This window comes from Narcine bancroftii, chromosome 3 (assembly GCF_036971445.1).
Source record: "Narcine bancroftii isolate sNarBan1 chromosome 3, sNarBan1.hap1, whole genome shotgun sequence".
Taxonomy (NCBI): Eukaryota; Metazoa; Chordata; class Chondrichthyes; order Torpediniformes; family Narcinidae; genus Narcine; species Narcine bancroftii.
This window is the reverse complement of record NC_091471.1, coordinates 305415296-305438414: the sequence shown is the minus strand read 5'-3', so window position 1 is coordinate 305438414 and position 23119 is coordinate 305415296. Positions and strand designations below refer to the sequence as shown.

At 38.6% G+C, this 23119-nt stretch overlaps 1 protein-coding gene across 2 annotated transcripts in view; it reads left to right on the top strand.

The window, feature by feature from the left end:
- Positions 1 to 23119, top strand: part of LOC138759023 (lysine-specific demethylase 4B-like) — a 445720-nt gene that overhangs the window by 375328 nt on the left and 47273 nt on the right. For both annotated transcript variants that reach the window (XM_069928806.1, XM_069928805.1), the window contains exons 15-16: positions 14768 to 14844; positions 19567 to 19622. In XM_069928806.1, the coding sequence (XP_069784907.1) occupies positions 14768 to 14844; positions 19567 to 19622 (133 nt within the window). The remainder of the gene's footprint in view (positions 1 to 14767; positions 14845 to 19566; positions 19623 to 23119) is intronic.

Sequence of the window (23119 nt, the reverse complement as noted above, 5' to 3'; positions counted from 1 at the left end):
TCCCACTTGACTATATGTGAACTCCATTGGATTTAAAATGGCACTAACAGTGCGTCAGAGTCCCACTTGAGTATATGTGAGCTCCATTGGATTCAAAATGGCACTAACAGTGCGTCAGAGTCCCACTTGAGTATATGTGAGCTCCATTGGATTCAAAATGGCACTAACAGTGCGTAAGAGTCCCACTTGTGTATATGTGAGCTCCATTGGATTCAAAATGGCACTAACAGTGCGTCAAAGTCCCACTTGACTATATGTGAACTCCATTGGATTCAAAATGGCACTAACAGTGCGTCAGAGTCCCACTTGAGTATATGTGAGCTCCATTGGATTCAAAATGGCACTAACAGTGCGTCAAAGTCCCACTTGACTATATGTGAACTCCATTGAATTCAAAATGGCACTAACAGTGCGTCAGAGTCCCACTTGAGTATATGGGAGCTCCATTGGATTCAAAATGGCACTAACAGTGTGTCAGAGTCCCACTTGAGTATATGGGAGCTCCATTGGATTCAAAATGGCACTAACAGTGCGTCAGAGTCCCACTTGAGTATATGGGATCTCCATTGGATTCAAAATGGCACTAACAGTGCGTCAGAGTCCCACTTGAGTATATGGGAGCTCCATTGGATTCAAAATGGCACTAACAGTGCGTCAGAGTCCCACTTGAGTATATGTGAGCTCCATTGGATTCAAAATGGCACTAACAGTGCGTCAGAGTCCCACTTGAGTATATGGGAGCTCCATTGGATTCAAAATGGCACTAACAGTGCGTCAAAGTCCCACTTGACTATATGTGAACTCCATTGGATTCAAAATGGCACCAACAGTGCGTCAGAGTCCCACTTGACTATATGTGAACTCCATTGGATTCAAAATGGCACCAACAGTGCGTCAGAGTCCCACTTGACTATATGTGAGCTCCATTGGATTCAAAATGGCACTAACAGTGCGTCAGAGTCCCACTTGACTATATGTGAACTCCATTGGATTCAAAATGGCACTAACAGTGCGTCAGAGTCCCACTTGAGTATATGGGAGCTCCATTGGATTCAAAATGGCACTAACAGTGCGTTAGAGTCCCACTTGAGTATATGGGAGCTCCATTGGATTCAAAATGGCACTAACAGTGCGTCAGAGTCCCACTTGAGTATATGTGAGCTCCATTGGATTCAAAATGGCACTAACAGTGCGTCAGAGTCCCACTTGAGTATATGGGAGCTCCATTGGATTCAAAATGGCACTAACAGTGCGTCAAAGTCCCACTTGACTATATGTGAACTCCATTGGATTCAAAATGGCACCAACAGTGCGTCAGAGTCCCACTTGACTATATGTGAACTCCATTGGATTCAAAATGGCACCAACAGTGCGTCAGAGTCCCACTTGACTATATGTGAGCTCCATTGGATTCAAAATGGCACTAACAGTGCGTCAGAGTCCCACTTGGGTATATGGGAGCTCCATTGGATTCAAAATGGCACTAACAGTGCGTCAGAGTCCCACTTGAGTATATGGGAGCTCCATTGGATTCAAAATGGCACTAACAGTGCGTCAGAGTCCCACTTGAGTATATGGGAGCTCCATTGGATTCAAAATGGCACTAACAGTGCGTCAGAGTCCCACTTGAGTATATGTGAGCTCCATTGGATTCAAAATGGCACTAACAGTGCGTCAGAGTCCCACTTGAGTATATGGGAGCTCCATTGGATTCAAAATGGCACTAACAGTGCGTCAAAGTCCCACTTGACTATATGTGAACTCCATTGGATTCAAAATGGCACCAACAGTGCGTCAGAGTCCCACTTGACTATATGTGAACTCCATTGGATTCAAAATGGCACCAACAGTGCGTCAGAGTCCCACTTGACTATATGTGAGCTCCATTGGATTCAAAATGGCACTAACAGTGCGTCAGAGTCCCACTTGACTATATGTGAACTCCATTGGATTCAAAATGGCACTAACAGTGCGTCAGAGTCCCACTTGAGTATATGGGAGCTCCATTGGATTCAAAATGGCACTAACAGTGCGTTAGAGTCCCACTTGAGCATATGGGAGCTCCATTGGATTCAAAATGGCACTAACAGTGCGTCAGAGTCCCACTTGAGTATATGTGAGCTCCATTGGATTCAAAATGGCACTAACAGTGCGTCAGAGTCCCACTTGAGTATATGGGAGCTCCATTGGATTCAAAATGGCACTAACAGTGCGTCAAAGTCCCACTTGACTATATGTGAACTCCATTGGATTCAAAATGGCACCAACAGTGCGTCAGAGTCCCACTTGACTATATGTGAACTCCATTGGATTCAAAATGGCACCAACAGTGCGTCAGAGTCCCACTTGACTATATGTGAGCTCCATTGGATTCAAAATGGCACTAACAGTGCGTCAGAGTCCCACTTGACTATATGTGAACTCCATTGGATTCAAAATTGCACCAACAGTGCGTCAGAGTCCCACTTGACTATATGTGAACTCCATTGGATTCAAAATGGCACCAACAGTGCGTCAAAGTCCCACTTGACTATATGTGAACTCCATTGGATTCAAAATGGCACTAACAGTGCGTCAGAGTCCCACTTGAGTATATGGGAGCTCCATTGGATTCAAAATGGCACTAACAGTGCGTCAAAGTCCCACTTAACTATATGTGAACTCCATTGGATTCAAAATGGCACTAACAGTGCGTCAGAGTCCCACTTGAGTATATGGGAGCTCCATTGGATTCAAAATGGCACTAACAGTGCGTCAAAGTCCCACTTGACTATATGTGAACTCCATTGGATTTAAAATGGCACTAACAGTGCGTCAGAGTCCCACTTGACTATATGTGAACTCCATTGGATTCAAAATGGCACTAACAGTGCGTCAGAGTCCCACTTGAGTATATGGGAGCTCCATTGGATTCAAAATGGCACTAACAGTGCGTCAAAGTCCCACTTGACTATATGTGAACTCCATTGGATTTAAAATGGCACTAACAGTGCGTCAGAGTCCCACTTGAGTATATGTGAGCTCCATTGGATTCAAAATGGCACTAACAGTGCGTCAGAGTCCCACTTGAGTATATGTGAGCTCCATTGGATTCAAAATGGCACTAACAGTGCGTAAGAGTCCCACTTGAGTATATGTGAGCTCCATTGGATTCAAAATGGCACTAACAGTGCGTCAGAGTCCCACTTGACTATATGTGAACTCCATTGGATTCAAAATGGCACTAACAGTGCGTCAGAGTCCCACTTGAGTATATGGGAGCTCCATTGGATTCAAAATGGCACTAACAGTGCGTCAGAGTCCCACTTGAGTATATGGGAGCTCCATTGGATTCAAAATGGCACTAACAGTGCGTCAGAGTCCCACTTGAGTATATGTGAGCTCCATTGGATTCAAAATGGCACTAACAGTGCGTCAGAGTCCCACTTGAGTATATGGGAGCTCCATTGGATTCAAAATGGCACTAACAGTGCGTCAGAGTCCCACTTGAGTATATGTGAGCTCCATTGGATTCAAAATGGCACCAACAGTGCGTCAGAGTCCCACTTGACTATATGTGAACTCCATTGGATTCAAAATGGCACCAACAGTGCGTCAGAGTCCCACTTGACTATATGTGAGCTCCATTGGATTCAAAATGGCACTAACAGTGCGTCAGAGTCCCACTTGAGTATATGGGAGCTCCATTGGATTCAAAATGGCACTAACAGTGCGTCAAAGTCCCACTTGACTATATGTGAACTCCATTGGATTTAAAATGGCACTAACAGTGCGTCAGAGTCCCACTTGACTATATGTGAACTCCATTGGATTCAAAATGGCACTAACAGTGCGTCAGAGTCCCACTTGAGTATATGGGAGCTCCATTGGATTCAAAATGGCACTAACAGTGCGTCAGAGTCCCACTTGAGTATATGGGAGCTCCATTGGATTCAAAATGGCACTAACAGTGCGTCAAAGTCCCACTTGACTATATGTGAACTCCATTGGATTCAAAATGGCACTAACAGTGCGTCAGAGTCCCACTTGAGTATATGGGAGCTCCATTGGATTCAAAATGGCACTAACAGTGCGTCAAAGTCCCACTTGACTATATGTGAACTCCATTGGATTCAAAATGGCACTAACAGTGCGTCAGAGTCCCACTTGAGTATATGGGAGCTCCATTGGATTCAAAATGGCACTAACAGTGCGTCAAAGTCCCACTTGACTATATGTGAACTCCATTGGATTCAAAATGGCACTAACAGTGCGTCAGAGTCCCACTTGAGTATATGGGAGCTCCACTGGATTCAAAATGGCACTAACAGTGCGTCAAAGTCCCACTTGACTATATGTGAACTCCATTGGATTCAAAATGGCACTAACAGTGCGTCAGAGTCCCACTTGAGTATATGTGAGCTCCATTGGATTCAAAATGGCACTAACAGTGCGTCAGAGTCCCACTTGAGTATATGCGAGCTCCATTGGATTCAAAATGGCACTAACAGTGCGTCAAAGTCCCACTTGACTATATGTGAACTCCATTGGATTCAAAATGGCACTAACAGTGCGTCAGAGTCCCACTTGAGTATATGTGAGCTCCATTGGATTCAAAATGGCACTAACAGTGCGTCAAAGTCCCACTTGACTATATGTGAACTCCATTGGATTCAAAATGGCACTAACAGTGCGTCAGAGTCCCACTTGAGTATATGGGAGCTCCATTGGATTCAAAATGGCACTAACAGTGCGTCAAAGTCCCACTTGACTATATGTGAACTCCATTGGATTCAAAATGGCACTAACAGTGCGTCAGAGTCCCACTTGAGTATATGTGAGCTCCATTGGATTCAAAATGGCACTAACAGTGCGTCAGAGTCCCACTTGAGTATATGTGAGCTCCATTGGATTCAAAATGGCACTAACAGTGCGTCAGAGTCCCACTTGAGTATATGTGAGCTCCATTGGATTCAAAATGGCACTAACAGTGCGTCAAAGTCCCACTTGACTATATGTGAACTCCATTGGATTCAAAGTGGCACTAACAGTGCGTCAGAGTCCCACTTGAGTATATGGGAGCTCCATTGGATTCAAAATGGCACTAACAGTGCGTCAAAGTCCCACTTGACTATATGTGAACTCCATTGGATTCAAAATTGCACTAACAGTGCGTCAGAGTCCCACTTGAGTATATGGGAGCTCCATTGGATTCAAAATGGCACTAACAGTGCGTCAAAGTCCCACTTGACTATATGTGAACTCCATTGGATTCAAAATGGCACTAACAATGCGTCAGAGTCCCACTTGAGTATATGTGAGCTCCATTGGATTCAAAATGGCACTAACAGTGCGTCAGAGTCCCACTTGAGTATATGTGAGCTCCATTGGATTCAAAATGGCACTAACAGTGCGTCAAAGTCCCACTTGACTATATGTGAACTCCATTGGATTCAAAATGGCACTAACAGTGCGTCAGAGTCCCACTTGAGTATATGTGAGCTCCATTGGATTCAAAATGGCACTAACAGTGCGTCAAAGTCCCACTTGACTATATGTGAACTCCATTGGATTCAAAATGGCACTAACAGTGCGTCAGAGTCCCACTTGAGTATATAGGAGCTCCATTGGATTCAAAATGGCACTAACAGTGCGTCAAAGTCCCACTTGACTATATGTGAACTCCATTGGATTCAAAATGGCACTAACAGTGCGTCAGAGTCCCACTTGAGTATATGTGAGCTCCATTGGATTCAAAATGGCACTAACAGTGCGTCAGAGTCCCACTTGAGTATATGTGAGCTCCATTGGATTCAAAATGGCACTAACAGTGCGTCAAAGTCCCACTTGACTATATGTGAACTCCATTGGATTCAAAATGGCACTAACAGTGCGTCAGAGTCCCACTTGAGTATATGTGAGCTCCATTGGATTCAAAATGGCACTAACAGTGCGTCAGAGTCCCACTTGAGTATATGTGAGCTCCATTGGATTCAAAATGGCACTAACAGTGCGTCAGAGTCCCACTTGAGTATATGTGAGCTCCATTGGATTCAAAATGGCACTAACAGTGCGTCAAAGTCCCACTTGACTATATGTGAACTCCATTGGATTCAAAATGGCACTAACAGTGCGTCAGAGTCCCACTTGAGTATATGTGAGCTCCATTGGATTCAAAATGGCACTAACAGTGCGTCAAAGTCCCACTTGACTATATGTGAACTCCATTGGATTCAAAATGGCACTAACAGTGCGTCAGAGTCCCACTTGAGTATATGGGAGCTCCATTGGATTCAAAATGGCACTAACAGTGCGTCAAAGTCCCACTTGACTATATGTGAACTCCATTGGATTCAAAATGGCACTAAGAGTGCGTCAGAGTCCCACTTGAGTATATGTGAGCTCCATTGGATTCAAAATGGCACTAACAGTGCGTCAGAGTCCCACTTGAGCAAGGCAGTTTAAAAAAAAATCAATTTTTTTTCAACTTGTGACGTCGTCACCGCCAAAACATTTCACAGATAACTGGTCATTTCGGTAAAGTGGCTTTCGTATGAATCAGAAACATATTGTACATCTAACTGTAAAATATAAATTGAAATTTTAAGATCCTACTTTTTGTTTAGCCATTGATTGTCATTATTAACATCAAACTTTTCTATGGACTGTGGACTACGATTATCCATCGAATTTGCCGACACCTCAACTTTCTTATTTTTCTCACTAATTGAAACACATTTATTCAATTCATTCAGATGTCATGCTTGTTGGTTGATCTTTTAAGTACCTTTGGCAATTATTCCCTATTGGAATGGACAATTAAACATTTCTTCCCACATTTCCCAGACTCTATGCTACAGGATTTCTGTTTTCCCCAGTTAAGCATCTCAAAATTGTCAACAAATTAGCTGTCCTACAGATAGATTGACCATTTCGTGGATCAGAAAAGTTAGTATGTAGAAGAGACTGAAAATGGAATACCTTTGAAAATAATGTGTTCCTTGCATTAATTTTGAACAAAATTTATCTCCCAATGATTAAAGACTTTTTTTGGATTTGTTTATTATTTGTAATGTGGGAGTCCTCAGCAAGACCAGAATTTATTGCCCATCCTTAATTAAACATTTTTGAACTGCAACAGTCCCTGTTTAATGCATTCCCATAAAGCTATTGGATAGGAACTTCAAGGATTCAGAGCCAATGAGAATGAAGGAAGGATTACTTATTTTCCTGGTCAGGATAGAGTGTGATTTTGAGAAGAACCGGGATTTGGTTTTCTTGTGCACCATTTGTCTTGCCCTGTTTTGTGTTGGAGGTCAATTGGTTTGAAAGGTGCTTTCAGAGTGGCCCACACTGATAACTATGATGCACTGGAGGTATTGTTGACGGAGGGGATGAATATTTAAGGTAGTGGATGGTGCTGCTTTTGTTTTGGATGCTGTTCAGTGCTTTGAGTATTGTTGGAGTTGAATTCATCCAAGCAAGGAAAGAATGTGATCCTGATGTGCCATGAATACTGCGATGAGGTGTTGAATATAAGCATCTAAATGCTGAAGCAGCTAATTTCTGGTAAGACTCTCTTTTACTTGTTTTAATAATGGCATTGGACTATTCCATTACTTTTTGCCTTCATGGGAAAACAAAGGAAAGATTTTTTTTTGTTTCATGTACTTGATAATAAATAAAATATTGGATATCAGCGGGAATAACAAGCCTCTGACATGTTCTCACAGCTGCAGCAGTTATGTAGTTACTCCAGTTGAGTTATTTTGTCAATGGCGACCTGTAGGTGGGGAACTTATTGAAGTGTTAGAGCAGGATCAGGCTGTTCAGTGCTATCATCCAGTTCTACTTTTCAATACTATTGCTAACATGAGAAGAAATAAGTACAATCTTTTATCTCAATGTCACAATCCCGCTTTCTCACCATACAGACATACAGCATGGTAACAGGCCATTTTAGCCCAGGGGTCCACGCCACCCAATTAACCTACACCCTCAATATATTTCAAAAGATGGGAGGAAACTGGAGCCCCCGGGGAAAACCCACACAGACGCGGGAAGTTCACGATTTGCGTTGGGCAACCAATTGTACTTGTAATGGAAGCAGAGAACAGGTCACCATTAGTTTTGAGGACTTCGGGGGTTGAGCTTTTTGTTTTGTTGGGACTTGGTTTGGCCAGTGACGTGTACTTCAGCAGGTTGGGTCTGATCATGCGGGTTGCAAGGTTGGGAATAAAGTTGTCTTGGTGGTTCGAGGACCTCCAAGCATGAAAGAAAATTTCAAAGCAGAATAGAATTATCATATTTTATGTAAAGAGAAGATCGGCTTGAAGTAGCTTGCAAAATGTCGCCACACTTGCTAGCTCTGTTCTTTTTAAATGTAAGACTAAATTGAACCAGTATCCCATTGACATTGGGAAAGCAGAAAGTTTACTGTAAATTGATTTTCACAGCTTAAATTCTGTTATATAAAAGTTAGAAATTCTCTCAAACTTGTATTCACTTAATAGAGAAGTAATAAATGAAGGAATAGATTAACTTGGTGCCTTTAGAATCCCTGAGATCTCAAAATGCTTCACAGCCAATAATAGTATTAAATTAGAGTTGTTCCTATTGAATTGGCCAATACAAAAGGTTTCACAAACAATAAATGAGATAAATGACTTGTATTTTCGGCTGTTGAGATGAATCTCAGTCATGGAATCACTGTCTGAAGCCGACTACTTAATATCCTAAATGAGAAAATAATGCTTCTGACTGCATTTCTTCAGTTTTGCAAAGTTGTGACCCCCCACCACCAGTGTTCCTCCCCTCCTTGGTATCTGGTACAACCTCAGTGGATCTACAATGCTATGGCCCAGAAAAATGTGTTATCATTCTCTGAAGTGGTCTCTTCCCCCCCCCCTCCCCCACCCCCCCAGCACAGCTTGTTTACCAGTTCATTCTTTGAGCGGTAGTTAGATATTAGCTATTTCTGCAATCCAATCTCAAAATAAATGAGAAAACCCAGATTTTTAGCTGTGTTGAATTTAAATTCAAGAAATGGAATTTTACACCATCTCCAACAGAATGTCAACGTATAAATAGAATTAAATTGTATAGAAAACTGACAGATATAAATTCACACCCATGTTTGAACTTATCCCAGCAACAGCTGCTGGCTATAAGCCCATAGTTTACTTGTTTCCCATGAGGTCCATGAGATGATTGTTGAGGCTCATTATTTATTTTCCCTGTCTACTGTATTCGGGATTTATTTTGGCGTTGATGAGCCATATGTTTTAGTTGTTTGGATGCTAAATTCTAAATTTTGCTGACATTCTTGTGAATAAACACACAGAGTTGGCAATCTTTTTTTGTGCAGGAACTGGTGCAAATGAGGTGCGATTCTTTATTTTGTTTTTGCACGTGATAAACTGGGCCTTTTTGCAACATCTGTAGTGAGCGCCTTCATAATCTGATTTTCTTTTTGGAACTGAGTGTCACCTACGAAAAGTGAGAGTTTCAAACCAAATGAACAAGAGTGGAATGGGGCAAGAAAATGTGGCAAGTTATTTTTAGTCCGGTTTAATCATTCTGCCCATCCATTTTCATAAGTAATTGCAAAGAAGCTTTAAATCTCTGATAATTAGAAGAGCCTGCAGTCAATATAGAAATCTGATCCTGAATTTGTGGTTACAAGATAGCTTTGAAGTGTCTCCAAATTGCATTGAAGGAATTCTTCTATCCTTTGCATTATCCCCAAAAGCAAATTAGATCTTCGCTTCTACCAGTCATTTCCTGCATTTTCATTTGATAAAGGAGATCACACAGCAATTGAAGAATCCCTTCAATGTCAATTATAAAAGGAAGAGGATATTGGCACATATCAAAAAAATGTAAGTTTAAATAGCCTTTCTGCAAGAAACTCATTTAATTGCAAAAGAATATCAGGTTAAAAAGAGATTAGGAAGGATGTGTTGCGGCTTCTTGATTTAATTCAAAAACAAGGGGAGTAGCAATTTAAATAAATAAGAATCTTCCAGTTAAAATACAAAATGTAGTTACTGATCCTGCAGGGAGATATGGTACATTGTCAATTTTTTTTCAGAATACTGGACACTTATGAATATATATGCATTGAATGTAGTTGAGAAATTTATACAAGAAACATTTTTAAATTTAGCAAATGCTCATGAAAATATATTCATAAGTGTAGATTTCAATTTTTGTTTTGATCCAGTTTTAGGTAGATCAACAAGAGCAATAATAAGGATAAAAGCAGCCAAAGCCACATTGTTATTAATGAATGATTTAAATTTAATAGAATTCATTCAAGAGAAAGAGATTACTCATTTTATTCAAATACGCCTGATTCTTACTCTAGGAGTGATTTGTTTTTTAATATCTGTTCAACTTCAAGGTAGAATTCAACAAGATGTTTAGAAAACAAGAATTTTATCTGATCATTCTCCTTTGTTGTTGACAATAACAATGTTAGATATATAAAAATCAGATTACAGGTGGAGGTTCAATTCTATTATTAAATAGAAAAGATTTTTGTGAATTTATTAGAAGACAAATAAGAATTTTTTTAAGATCAATTCTAATTCAGTTACTAATAATTTTATTTTATGGGGCACAATGAAAGCGTATTTACAAGGTCAAATAATAAATTTTACTTCTAAAATTATGAAGGATTATATGAAAGAAGTAGAACAATTAGAGACAGAGATAACGAATTTAGAAAAGTATCTACGGTGACAAGTAAATGAGGAAAAATGAAGATGGCTTTTTAATAAAAAGCTTCAGTACAATACTCTAGAAACAGGTAGAACACAGAAAGCGATAATGAGAACTGAACAGAGGTATTATGAACTGGGTGAAAGGGGACATAAGGTTCTTGCATAGCAGTTAAAAACAGGACAATATTGAGAACGGTTATTGAAACTAAAAATTATCATAATTTAATGACATAAACCTTAAGAAATCAATGAAAATTTCAAACAATTTTATACAAAATTATATCATTCAGAGTCTTTAAATGATAATAATAAAATGGATCTTTTTTTGTCACAAATAAGTTTACCTAAATTAAATTTGGAAGAGCAGAGAGAATTGGTTGCCCACCTCAACAGAGTTCAGGGAAACACTGAGCTCATTACAAAGTAATGTCTCCGGGAGTGGATGATTTCTCCCCTGAATTTTATAAAGACTTTAAAGAATTTTTTTTTAATTTCCCCATTACGGGGGTATTGGGACAGGTGGCTGAAACACATACCTGTCTGGAATCTTTTAAGATGGCAATAATAATTATAATACTAAAAAAACCCATCATCATACAGACCTATTTCATTATTAAATGCAGATTATAAAATAGTAGCAAAGTTGTTAGCAAATAGGTTGACAAATTATTTACCAAAATTAATAAACCAGACTGGTTTAAAAAAAAATCAGCAGATAATGTGACTAGATTATTGAGTAATAATACAATTGGCACAAAAGAGAGCCAAGTGTAGCAGTGGCTTTAGATGTGGAAAAAATGTTTGATAGATTAGAATTTTTATTTAAAGTACTTGAAAAGTTTGGATTCAGACCAATATTTGCAAATTGGATTAAAGCTTTATATAATAAACCAAAAGCTAAAGTTGTAACAAATGGGAAAATGTCTACGCCTTTTCATTTAACTCAATCTAGCAGACAGGGGTGTCCATTATCTCCAGCTCTATTTATTTTAGCAATCAATCCATTAGCAGAACTGATTTGATCTGATTCTGATATCATAGGTTTTAAAGTTGGTAGAGAGGAATATAAGATTAATTTATTCACAGATTATGTAATAATTCATTTGATGGAACTGGAAGGCTTATTATGTAAATTATATTTAAAGTTAAAAGAATATAGAACACTATCTGGTTATAAAGTAAATTGGGATAAAAGTGAGATTATGCCTCTTATTAGAAGTGATTATACTCAGTGTAAAAGAAATACCCAATTTAAATGGCCGATGAATGGAATAAAATATTTAGGGATACAAGTAGATAATAATTTAAATAGCATTTTAATTGAACTATACCCCTTTACTTAAGAAAATTGATGATGATTTAAAATAATGGATGGAATTACCAATAACATTATTGGGAAGAGTTAATTGTATAAAATGAATAAATTTCCAAGAGTGCAATATCTTTTTCAAACATTGTCTATATATCTTCCACATAAACTTTTCAGGAATTAAATAAATATGTTAAAAATATCTTTGGAATTGCAAGATGCCAACATTTTCGTTAGAAAGATTAACATGGAAATATGAATTAAGAGCTCTACAACTTAGAAATTTAAAAAATTATTATAAAGCTACACTCATGAGATTTCTCTCTTTTTTTGAAGATAGAGATGAATAAGATAGGAGAGAAGACACCAAAAAATTTTATATATATCAATGGGAATCGAGATTAATATCCGGAGAAGGATACACCACTGTTGTAGCATTTGAATAATATAAGGAATAAGATAAATCATGATTCAAAATAAGCTTATCCCATTTACACCCATTTACAATGAATAATCGACTTTTTAATATTTGGTTCTCTAATGGAATTAGAAATATAGCAGATTGTTAGACAGGAGGAAATTTAATGTCATTTAATCAATTAAAAAAATAAATACAGAATACAAAATAATACAATATTTTGTTATTATCACATAAAAGCATATTTATGAGATAAACTGGGTCTAACAATGTTATTGCCTGAAAGGAGTCAAACAGAAACTTTAATAATCTATTAAGAATTTTTTTTCTGCCATGTATGTATTATTGCAAAAGGGAACTTGAAAGCAGGGAAGACATAGATCTAGACAAAGATGGGAAACAGGTTTAAATATGTATTGGGGAGAAAAATTGGCTGGAATTTTGTTATGATAGTATGTCAAATACAATATATGTTATAGATTGGTTCAGTATAATTTTTTTTACATCAACTATATCTTACACCACAAAAATTAAATAGATTGAAATCAGATTTATCAGATAAATATTTTATATGTAGTCAAGAGATAGGGACTTTTTAAACATTCTACATGGTCATGTTCAAAATTGAGGCTATTTTGGACAGAATTAGGAAAAATTCGAGAACAAATTTCCACAAGATCCAATGCTCTTTTTATTGGGTAATATTTCAGTGATAAAACCAATATTGAAATTGAATTTTTGTCAAAAGAAATTTATGAAAATTGCATTAGCAGTTGCAAGAAAATATATAGCAGCGACATGGAAATCAAATTTGCATTTAGAAACGGAAAGACAGCATGCAGAAATACGAAGTTGTATACCTCTTGAGAAAATTACATATAATTTAAGGAATAAATATCATACTTTTTTGAAAATTTGGTGCCCATACTTAGACATTGTGGGTATTAACTTTTAAAGGGTTTTCCCTAAACCTCATTGAACCTTGCCAACTGCTTGGGATAAGTAAATGAATAATATTGGAAAGACAAAGCTGTGTGAATGGTGGTTATATTTTGGTAACAAGGTTTGTTTGTTTGTTTTCTTTGATTATATTTTCTTTTTCTTTCTATCTTTTTTCCTTTTTGTTTTTTTCTTTTGGGATTATTATATGGGGAGGGGGGGGTTGGTTGGATTTTAGGGGGTATATAATATGTATAATTGATTTTACATATGAATTTTGTCTTTGTATCTGGATATTAATAAATGTATGGAAACTTAAATAAAATATTAAAAAAGGAATGTCAATTATTGATTGCTTTGTTTACCGACACAAATAGTCATTGTGTAGCATGACCATCATGCACATTTGCCGAAGATGAATTACATTGAATTTCAAGTTCAGGACAGTGATTCTGATCATTCAACATTGGCATGCTGTTGGTACTCCTTTATACTGGAGGAAATGTTTGAATAAAAGGTTAACTTTACCATGTTTTTGTACGATGTGTTTGTTTAGAGATGCTCCTGAAGCATAGACTTTTTTTCATTTCAGTTTTGTGTACTTAACCTGCAGTAGATTTTGAGGTTTTACTGTTTGATCAACAGGATCATAGAGTTCTGCAGCAAGGAAATAGGTCCTTCAGCCCAACCTGTCTCTACCAACCAACCTGTCTCTACCAACCAAACTATGCTAATTTGCAGCCCATGGCTCTCTAAATCCTTCCATCCATGCTTCTGTCCAAATATCTTTTGACTGTTACAATTGTCCTTGCTTCTACCACTTCCTCTGATAACTTGCTCCATATACTTGCTTGCCTCTGTGTGGAAATTATGCCCCTCAGGCTTCTTAAATATTTCTTCTCTCACTTTAAATCTATGATCGCTAGTTTAAGATTCTCCTGACCTGGGAAAAAGACTGTGACGATTTCCCTTATCAATGCCTCTGATGCTCCGATGATGTAATAATCTTCTACAAGGGCCCCCTTAGCCTCCTACATTCCAGGGAGAAAAGTCCCAGCCTATCCACTCTCTCTTTATAATTTCAACCTAACAATCCCAGTACCATCTTCAGTGGGGCTAAAAAAGTGAATATTGTGACATTCTTTCAGATATTCATGTGTTAAATAATTGTTGAGCATGTTGAGCAGTATTTATATGACAAGTAGTTCTTGTGCCCCATCTCTACTTGTAACTCCTAACTTTGAAGAATCCTTTGAGCTTTGCAGTGAAAACTAATCTTAAACTCATTATCCTGAAGGAAATGAGGATTAATTACTAATATATAGGATCAGCAAGCACAGATTTGAGGATTGGTGAGTTTGCCAATATTTCCAACCGCTGGTTTTCTCTTTACAGGTTGTTATGGTATTCGACCAGATTTAGTCAAGGATGGCTGGACCTGCTCACGATGTACAGCCAATGCTTGGACAGCAGTAAGTATTCCTTGCAGTGTGTTACACAGTTGATTGGGACTGACAGAGATCCAGACCTGAATTGCTCAGACCAACAAGTCATCTTGGTTGTAGCAGTTATAGTACAGACATTGAGAGAAATGAATGAACAATTTCAAATGAACCAGGGTTTGAAAGTTTTGTTATTTGCAAATTAATTTAGAAATAGAATTGTGGGATTACCTCTCCAAACAGCTGTTTGGTTTACAGGTCTCACATCCCTCCAATGTTGTACTGATCAAATGTTCCTCTTTGTGTTAAATTAACTCATATTTCTTGAGGTGAGTAAAGAGAGGCTACGACTGAGATTCAAGGCTGCAGATGCTGGAATCTGAAGCAAAAAAAAAGCTGCTGGAGAAAGTTGGTAAGCTGGCAGCATGTACAGAGGGAAATAATGATGTTTTGCATTGAGACCCTTCATGCCGTTCCTGGGAGGAGGAGTAAAAACAACTTTAATTTTCTCTTGTTTGCTGTTCTGCAGTTAACATTTGGAAAGCCACCCTGAGTGACAGGAATGCATTCAGTTCCCTCAGTACATGTCTCTGGCACCATTTGGTTGGATTGGAAAATGAACATATCGATTCTGAGGCAGGGGTTTTCAACCAAAACGTTGACTATTCTCAGATTCTGCCCAACACACAGATTTCCTCCAAAAGCTCAATTTTTGCACTGAATACAGATGCTGGTGGTTAAACAACTAGAATTTTGCCATAGGATATCTTTGATTGAGGGTTTGTGTGCAGGAAAGGGTGTTAAATAGCGACACAAGCAGTTGCTAGATTTTGCTGGCAGTGAATCCTTTGCAGTGAGATTTGACTTTTTAAAAAATATCCTTTGAACCTATAATATCATTTAAACAAGTCAATTGTAATTTCATCCATAACAGATACCTGACACTGACAATTGTATTCTTTGAAATACTATGACCTTTTCGAACCTTGCAGAAAATTCTTCCCCAGAGGAAAGATGGACAACAAATAGAAATGTATTTCATAAATTTCCTGGACTGTTTCTGGGTCTAACAGTATGAGAATAAGAAAAGGAAAAGTTGCGATTGAAACCTGTGTGGAAGGAAGGGAGTGGTGTATGTGCTTAAGTTCAAGAAGGCCTCGAGGCTTTGAATTGATCCTGATGATGTATTTGTTGAGAATAATGATATTCAGATATACAAGTATTTAGATAGTCAGGGACTGATTAGGGACAATCAACATGGTTTTCTGCATTGTAGGTCGTGCTTCACAAATCTTAGAATTTTTTGAGGAGGTTACCGGGGAACTTGAAGGAAAGGCCGGGAATGTGGTCTTTGTGGACTTTAGTAAGGCCTTTGACAAGTTACCACATGGGAGATTAGTCAGAAAGGTTCAGTCGCTTGGTATTCATCGTGAGGTAGTACACTGGATTCGACATTGGCTTCATGGGAGAAGCCAAGAGAATGGATGATTGCTTCTCAGACTGGAGGCCTGTGACAAGTGATGTGCCTCAAGGATCAATGCTGGGACTGTTATTTGTCATTTATATCAGTGATCTAGATCAGCTATTCTCATCCTTTTTTCGACTATGTCTATCCACCCCCCACCCCCCAGTACTCTGCTCGGTTTATGGATCCCCCTTCCCTGTGAGGCAGTTAAGTTTTGATTTATTCTGTATTTCCCTCCACCTGACTACTTTAAAAAAAATATAATGTTACTTGATGTAAAAAGAAAACCAAGCTTTAATAAATTTGCTGAGGGGGTGGGGTGGGGCCCTGTTAAGAATAGCTGTTCTGGATTGCTATGAGTAAGGGTGTCAGGACCATGTGAGAAAATACTAAATTGGAGGATGACAAATTACAACATTATTAGACAGGAGTTAATTGGGAGCAACTGTTATTGGACAAGTCCATATCTGATGCATGGGGGTTGTTTAAGGATCAATTGATCAGAGCTTAAGGCAGACATGTTCCTGTAAGGAGGAAGGGCAAGGATGGCAAGGGAATATTAGATGACAAGACAGGCCTTGAATTTAGTTAAAAAGGAAAAGAAAGCATGTGCAATAATTAGAAAGCTAAAATCAAACACCTCCTTTGAGAAATATAAAGGTGGCAGGAAAGAGCTCAATGTGGGATTTGGAAGGCTAAAAGGGGCCATGAAATTCTTTTGGGAGTTGACTAAAGAGAATTCGAGTGAAACATGAAAGTCTGCAGATAGGGTGATTGTAATAAAAACACACAGAAATGCTGCGGGAGGAACTCAGCTGGTCTCACAGGGTCCATATGAGGTAAAGATATATTACTGATGTTTCCGGCCTGAGCCCTTCCTCAAGGTATAAGCAAAGAACAGGAAAGTGTCAGAATAAAGACTGAGAATGGCAGGGGGAAATGTACAGAGCAACCAAAGGTTTTAATTGGATATGATGAGCAGAGAGGTGAGAATTGATTTTGGCTCTGTGAAAGGAGACAGGGAAAAGGGGAAAGAGAGACAGAATTGGGGGAAAGGCAACAGGGGAAGAAGAAGTGGGGGGGGGGGGGTTAACAGAAACCAGAGAAGTTGATGTTCATGCCATTTGGTTGGAGGATGGCCAGACAGAAGTTGAGGTGATGTTCCTCCAATTTGCGGGTAGTCTCAGTCTGGCAGTGTATGAGGCCATGGACAGACATGTTGGCGAGGGAATGGGGCGGGGAATTGAAATGGGTGGCCACTGAGTGATCCATGCCATTGCGGCACTGAGTCAGCTCCAGTGATGAGCAAGATATTCTCAAGGACTGTATCAAAGGAATTGGCACATTGTATGACTCTGTCAGGCTGTTGCTTAATGTGAGCTGATCTAAAATGTGAGAACCATCTTGGGGGCAGTTCTTTCAATTTAGGCACCAGTTTGCAGATGTTCATGGGAAAAGCTTTGTAAGAATAACCAGGTGAGAATAATTTTGCAATATCTGATTTCAGTGCTTGTTCAATCCAGGCATTTTACTCATTGTACCTGTTTTTTAAAATATACTGCTATAAAACAACTGAATGGTTTTGTAGTGGACATTGGTAGGCAATTTACTATATTGTTGCAATCTTGGAGTCTCTTGTTGGCCAAACTGAGTGGAAACGTCAGATTTTCTCCCCAGGAGGATGTAATTTAGCCAGATGGGTTTTTATGATAATCCTATAACTCCATGCTCATCCTTACCTGGATAGTTTTCTGATTTCATGGTCATTAACTGAATTTTAATCTCTTATCTGCTGACAGAGGACACTGGAAAGTCAGTCCAGGATTCTGTGTTACATAAGTTGTAACAACCACTGTTGAACTCCTGTAGCAGCCTGTGGGAATGACCACAATATATGTCTATCTACCATAGTATGGTTATTACAGGGAAAGAAATCAAAACTCATTTAAATTTTAATTGAAAATGGAAACATTTTGTTTTTTGAATTCAGTTCTATGGATTCAGTTTGGACGGAACTAACATTTTTGCTGCCTTCTAACATACTTTTTCTTTTAAAATATTTTATTGATTTGGTAGAGAAAAATGTTACATGTTATATATTGTCTATGTATTAGTTACATAACTTTTATATAATGCAATAGAGAATATGAATTATAAGTAATTTATACATTGTCTTGTAAACAATGCTTGAATAAAGTGGAAATTCCCTTATGAAAGCTTCCTCATATTCTAATGTTACGGCACATTCATTGTTGGTTATCTAATTGGACTAATCTCTTCTACTTATAAAGGAAAATAGAAAAAAAATAAAAACAAAACCCCTCCACCCTTTTTTAATCCTACCCCTCCTACTAAACACAGTCACCAATGAGTAATATGTAAAGAATCAAGTCTCAGCTCCCGGACATCAGACAGGAAACCCCAGAGCCACCCTGTCTATGTATTCAAATTATGATAGTAGTCCATAAATGGGCCCCATATCTTGTCAAATTCATTCTTGATCTCTTTAATGTTATATCTAATTTCTCCAATCTTAAGCAAAACATAATATCCTGTATCTATTGCATATGAATTGGTGCTAAGCTATCTTTCCATTTCATCAAAACTTCTCGTCTGGCTAACAATGAAGTAAAAGAATTAAGTTCAAGGAAATATTCTCCTCTTGAAAATAACCAAATAAAGCAATAAAAGGGCACCGTTCCAATTTAATCTGAAGACTCTTTGATAAAGTTTGGAAGAATTTGTTCCCAAAATTCTTTTAGTTTTGGACATTTCCAAAACATATGAATCAGAGAGGCTTCAAAGATTTTACATTTATCACATAGTGGATCCACATCAGAATAAAAACAAGATAGTTTAACTTTGGACATATATATTCTACGTACCACTGGAAATTATAATAAACAGTGTCGTGCACAGAATGATATTTTATTAAACAGATCAAGTGTGGTTTCCCAGTTTTTGTCTGGAATTGATATATTTAAATCTTGTTCCCATTCATTCTTGATTCCCCTCCCTGAACATATTCTTAAATCCATCAAGTTATTATAAATAGTTGCTATTAAACCGCAATGATAAACCTGTAAATCAAGAAAAATAAAGCAAGGATATTGGTTTCGGGAATTTGAGGAAAATTAGAAAGTTTGGACTGAGTAAAATGCCTAATTTGGAGGTATTTAAAAATTGCCTATTAAGAGGTTGAATTTAACTGTTAGTTGTTCAAAATAAGCAAAATTACCTTTTAACATTCCTATTTCTTAACTTTTGCATTTTGTTTCTCGATTCAGGCTTGTTGTTTGTGCAACCTACGAGGTGGAGCTCTGAAAAGTACTACTGACAAAAGGTAAATTGAAGCATATTTAAGAAATAGATTTGTATTTTGCCATGGTGATTAAATAAGTTGTGCTTTTGTCAGAGGAAAGCGACATTCGGAAATCCATTGTGCCTTTAGCTTGTCTAAAAAACTAAGATTAAACAGCATTGTTCTTGAAATTTGTACCATTACTTTGGTGAGAACAGGCAAACTGACATCATGAAAATATATGATCTCTTTTTGCATTGCAGTTCTTATGTGTGACACATAGCTGATATATCAGCCAGGAAAGGCTTCGAACGGTGGGGTGCAGCAGGCCAGAGGATGATTTGCTTAACTAACATTTTCTTCTTGTATGTGGCCCAAGGTGTGATGTGCACTTGAGAAGCCTTTGATGCTCAATATGATCAGAAGCCTTTCTTCTGTTCATTCTGCCATTGCAGGCATGAGAGGTCACTGCTCAGGGTTGCATTGGACTTCTCGGGGAAAATGAGGGGAAGAGAACAGAAATAGGGATAAGGGTTGGCATTTGTGTGTGATGAGTTGGTAGTGGAGAACAGGGATCTTAACAGTCCATTCAAAATACAGGCAAAGGGGTTGTGATTGCTGCTTGATTAAGGTGCTGGGACGGCTGAAGGATGACAAAAAGACTGCAGAAGGTTAATGTTAAGGAGAAAATACTGCAGACACTGTGATTGTAGTCCAATACACAAAAGTGTTGGAGAAACACAGCAGGTAATGCAGCATCTATAGGAAGTAAAGGGTAACCAGTGCTTCAGGTCTGAGCCCTTTGTCAAGGTATGAGCAAAATACAGGCAGGCACCTGAATAAAAGGGTGTGAATAGGAGAGGAGGGAAAAAGGGAGGAGCACAGGCCACACTCAGGAGATCATAGGTGGATGTGGGTGGGAGAGCAGAAGATTAAAAAAAAACTGGTGATAGGGAGAGTGATTGCTCTCTGAATGAAGGGGGTGGGGGCTGGAGGAAAGGGGATAGAGGGAAAGAGAGAAACAGGGAGGGGCCTAATGGAAACTGGAGAAGTTGATATTATTGCCATCTGCTTGGAGAGTGCCCAGATGGAATGTTAGATGTTGTTTCTCCAATTTGCATCCAACCTCAGGTTGGATGAGGCCGTGGACAGAAATTTCTGTGTATGAATGGGGTGTGGAGTTAAAATAGTTGGCCACTGCGATGTTCCCGTTATTGCAGTGGACAAAGCAAAGGTGCTGAACAAGTGATCTCACAGTCTACATTTAGTCTCTTTGATATAAAGGAGTTCAGCTTCATTTGGAATGACATTTTTGGGGCCCCAAATGGTGGTGATGGAGGAGGAGTGGGCATGTATAGCATTTCCTGTGGTCACTGAGGGATTAAATAGTGGGAAAGGATGAGTGGACAAGGAGTCACAGAAGAAGCAGTCCTTGCAGATAGTGGAAAAGGGAAGATGTATCTGGTGGTGGAATCGCTTTGTAGGTGGCAGAAATTGTGGAGGATAATATGTTGGATGTGGAGGCTGGTGGGGAAATCCTGTTTTTGTTGTGTCTAAGGTGTAGGGGGCCAGGACAGATGTGTGGGAAATAGAGCAGATGCAGGTTAGGGGTGAGTTAATGGCAATAGAGAGGAAGCCATGTTTTTATGAAGAAGGGGGTCATCTTGGATGTTCTGGAAAGGAAGAATTCATCCTGGAAGCAGGTGTGACAGAGGTGGGGGAGTTAAGAGAAAGAAATTGAATCTTTACAGGAGACAGAGTGTGAAGAGATGTAGTCGAGATAACTGTGGGAGTTGGAAGGTGTGTAGAAAATATCTGTAGAGAATATTTTTCCTGAGATGGAGAAAGAGAGACCAAGAGATGGACTAAGTGAATTGATTTGGGCAATGTAATTGGTGGAATTTATAGTGAGGCATGGATGTCAGTAGGCAATTAGGAGAACTATGAAGATTATTTTATTAACCTGTTCCAGTGATGGCATCACTGTACAAGGGGCCAAGCCTGTGAGCTCCTACATATGAAAGACCTGGAAGGTGAAGTGCAGATTCTATTGAAACCCCAATTGTGCTTCGATTTATTTCCAAATAAATTTTTATCAAATAGTACATGGAAATAATGTGTTTTTGCAATAGAATTTACAGGCCTCTGTGCTTTAGTTTTTGAGGGTGGGTTCAGCTATAAAGCACAGAATTATTTTGAGGAGGTAACAAGAGGAGCTAATGAGGACTGTTCACTTTGATGAATTTTAACAAGACCAACAGAATAGGCTGGTTAGTTCTCTATGCTCGGCCTCTTGCTTTGTGGCATTTATAGTTTCATAATATTGACTTAAATGTGGGAAGCACGCTTGTAGACGAGAGAAAAATTGGCTGCATGTTTGACGTTAATAAGGAAAGCTTAAAACTGATGTTGATGGTCTGGTCAATTGGGCCAGAAAATGTAATTTTTGAAAATGTAAAGCATGGGAATAAAATACAGCGGATATTGAATGGTGAGTGATTAAAGGAGAAAGATAGAGGGACCTTGAAGTTTCTGTACACAGGTCCTTAAAAGTAGCAAATTGATCATTATGTGGCTAAAATGGTATATGTGATGTTTTTCTTTATTAGAGGAGGCCTAAAATGTAAGAGTTACGAGGTAGTGCTGGTACTGGGCAGCACGGATAGAGGGACGCTATTATAGTACCAGCAGCTAAGGTTTGAATTTGGCATTGCTTGCAGAGTTTGTATGTTCTCCCATGAGCTGCTTGGGTGTCCCAGATTCCTCCCAACCTTCAAAACGTACTGGGTTAATGGGGGCAGCACAGGTCTCAACCGTGATTTGAGTAAAATTTAATTAAAAATTTAAAAACTGAACCACAGTTGGAATTGAAGGTTCAAGGTTGTATAAATAAAGAAGGACATATTTCTCTTCACAGAGGAGTCACAAATCAGAAGCATTAATTTAAAGTAAATGGTGGAAGAAAAGAAGGGAGATGTAAAAAACTGTTTTCAGCCAGAGGGTGATTAGGGGATGGAGAATACTGCCTGAAAGGGGAGAGAGGTGGAAATCTTCAATGCATTTTTAAATTTGAACAGCCATGAGTTGCAGAGTTAAGGACCTATAGATGGAAATGAGTGTGGGGTGGGGGAACAATTAGACTAATTGTTTATTTTCTTGTTCTATATGCGGTGATATAGGATGTTAGTGAGTCTGACATGGAATATTTTGTACAATTTTGGATGTTGGAAAGTGATGCTTTTTGCCAGGAGAGTAGGGAGTCTTAAACGAGAGGGCATAGATTTTAAGGTGAGGGCTGAACAATTTATCAGGGATCTGAAGGATGAGTGTTTCACACAGAGGGTGGTGAGATGTGGAACGTGCTGCCATAGGAAGTAGTAGAAGCAGAGACTATTACAATGTTTAAAAGACATTTAGACAGATACATAAATTGGAAAGGTTTAGATGGACGTGAGCCAAATAGAAGCAAAAGGTTGGTTGACACAGATAAGTGGGCCACAGAGCCTGTTTCTATGTGACCTTACAACTATATAAACACG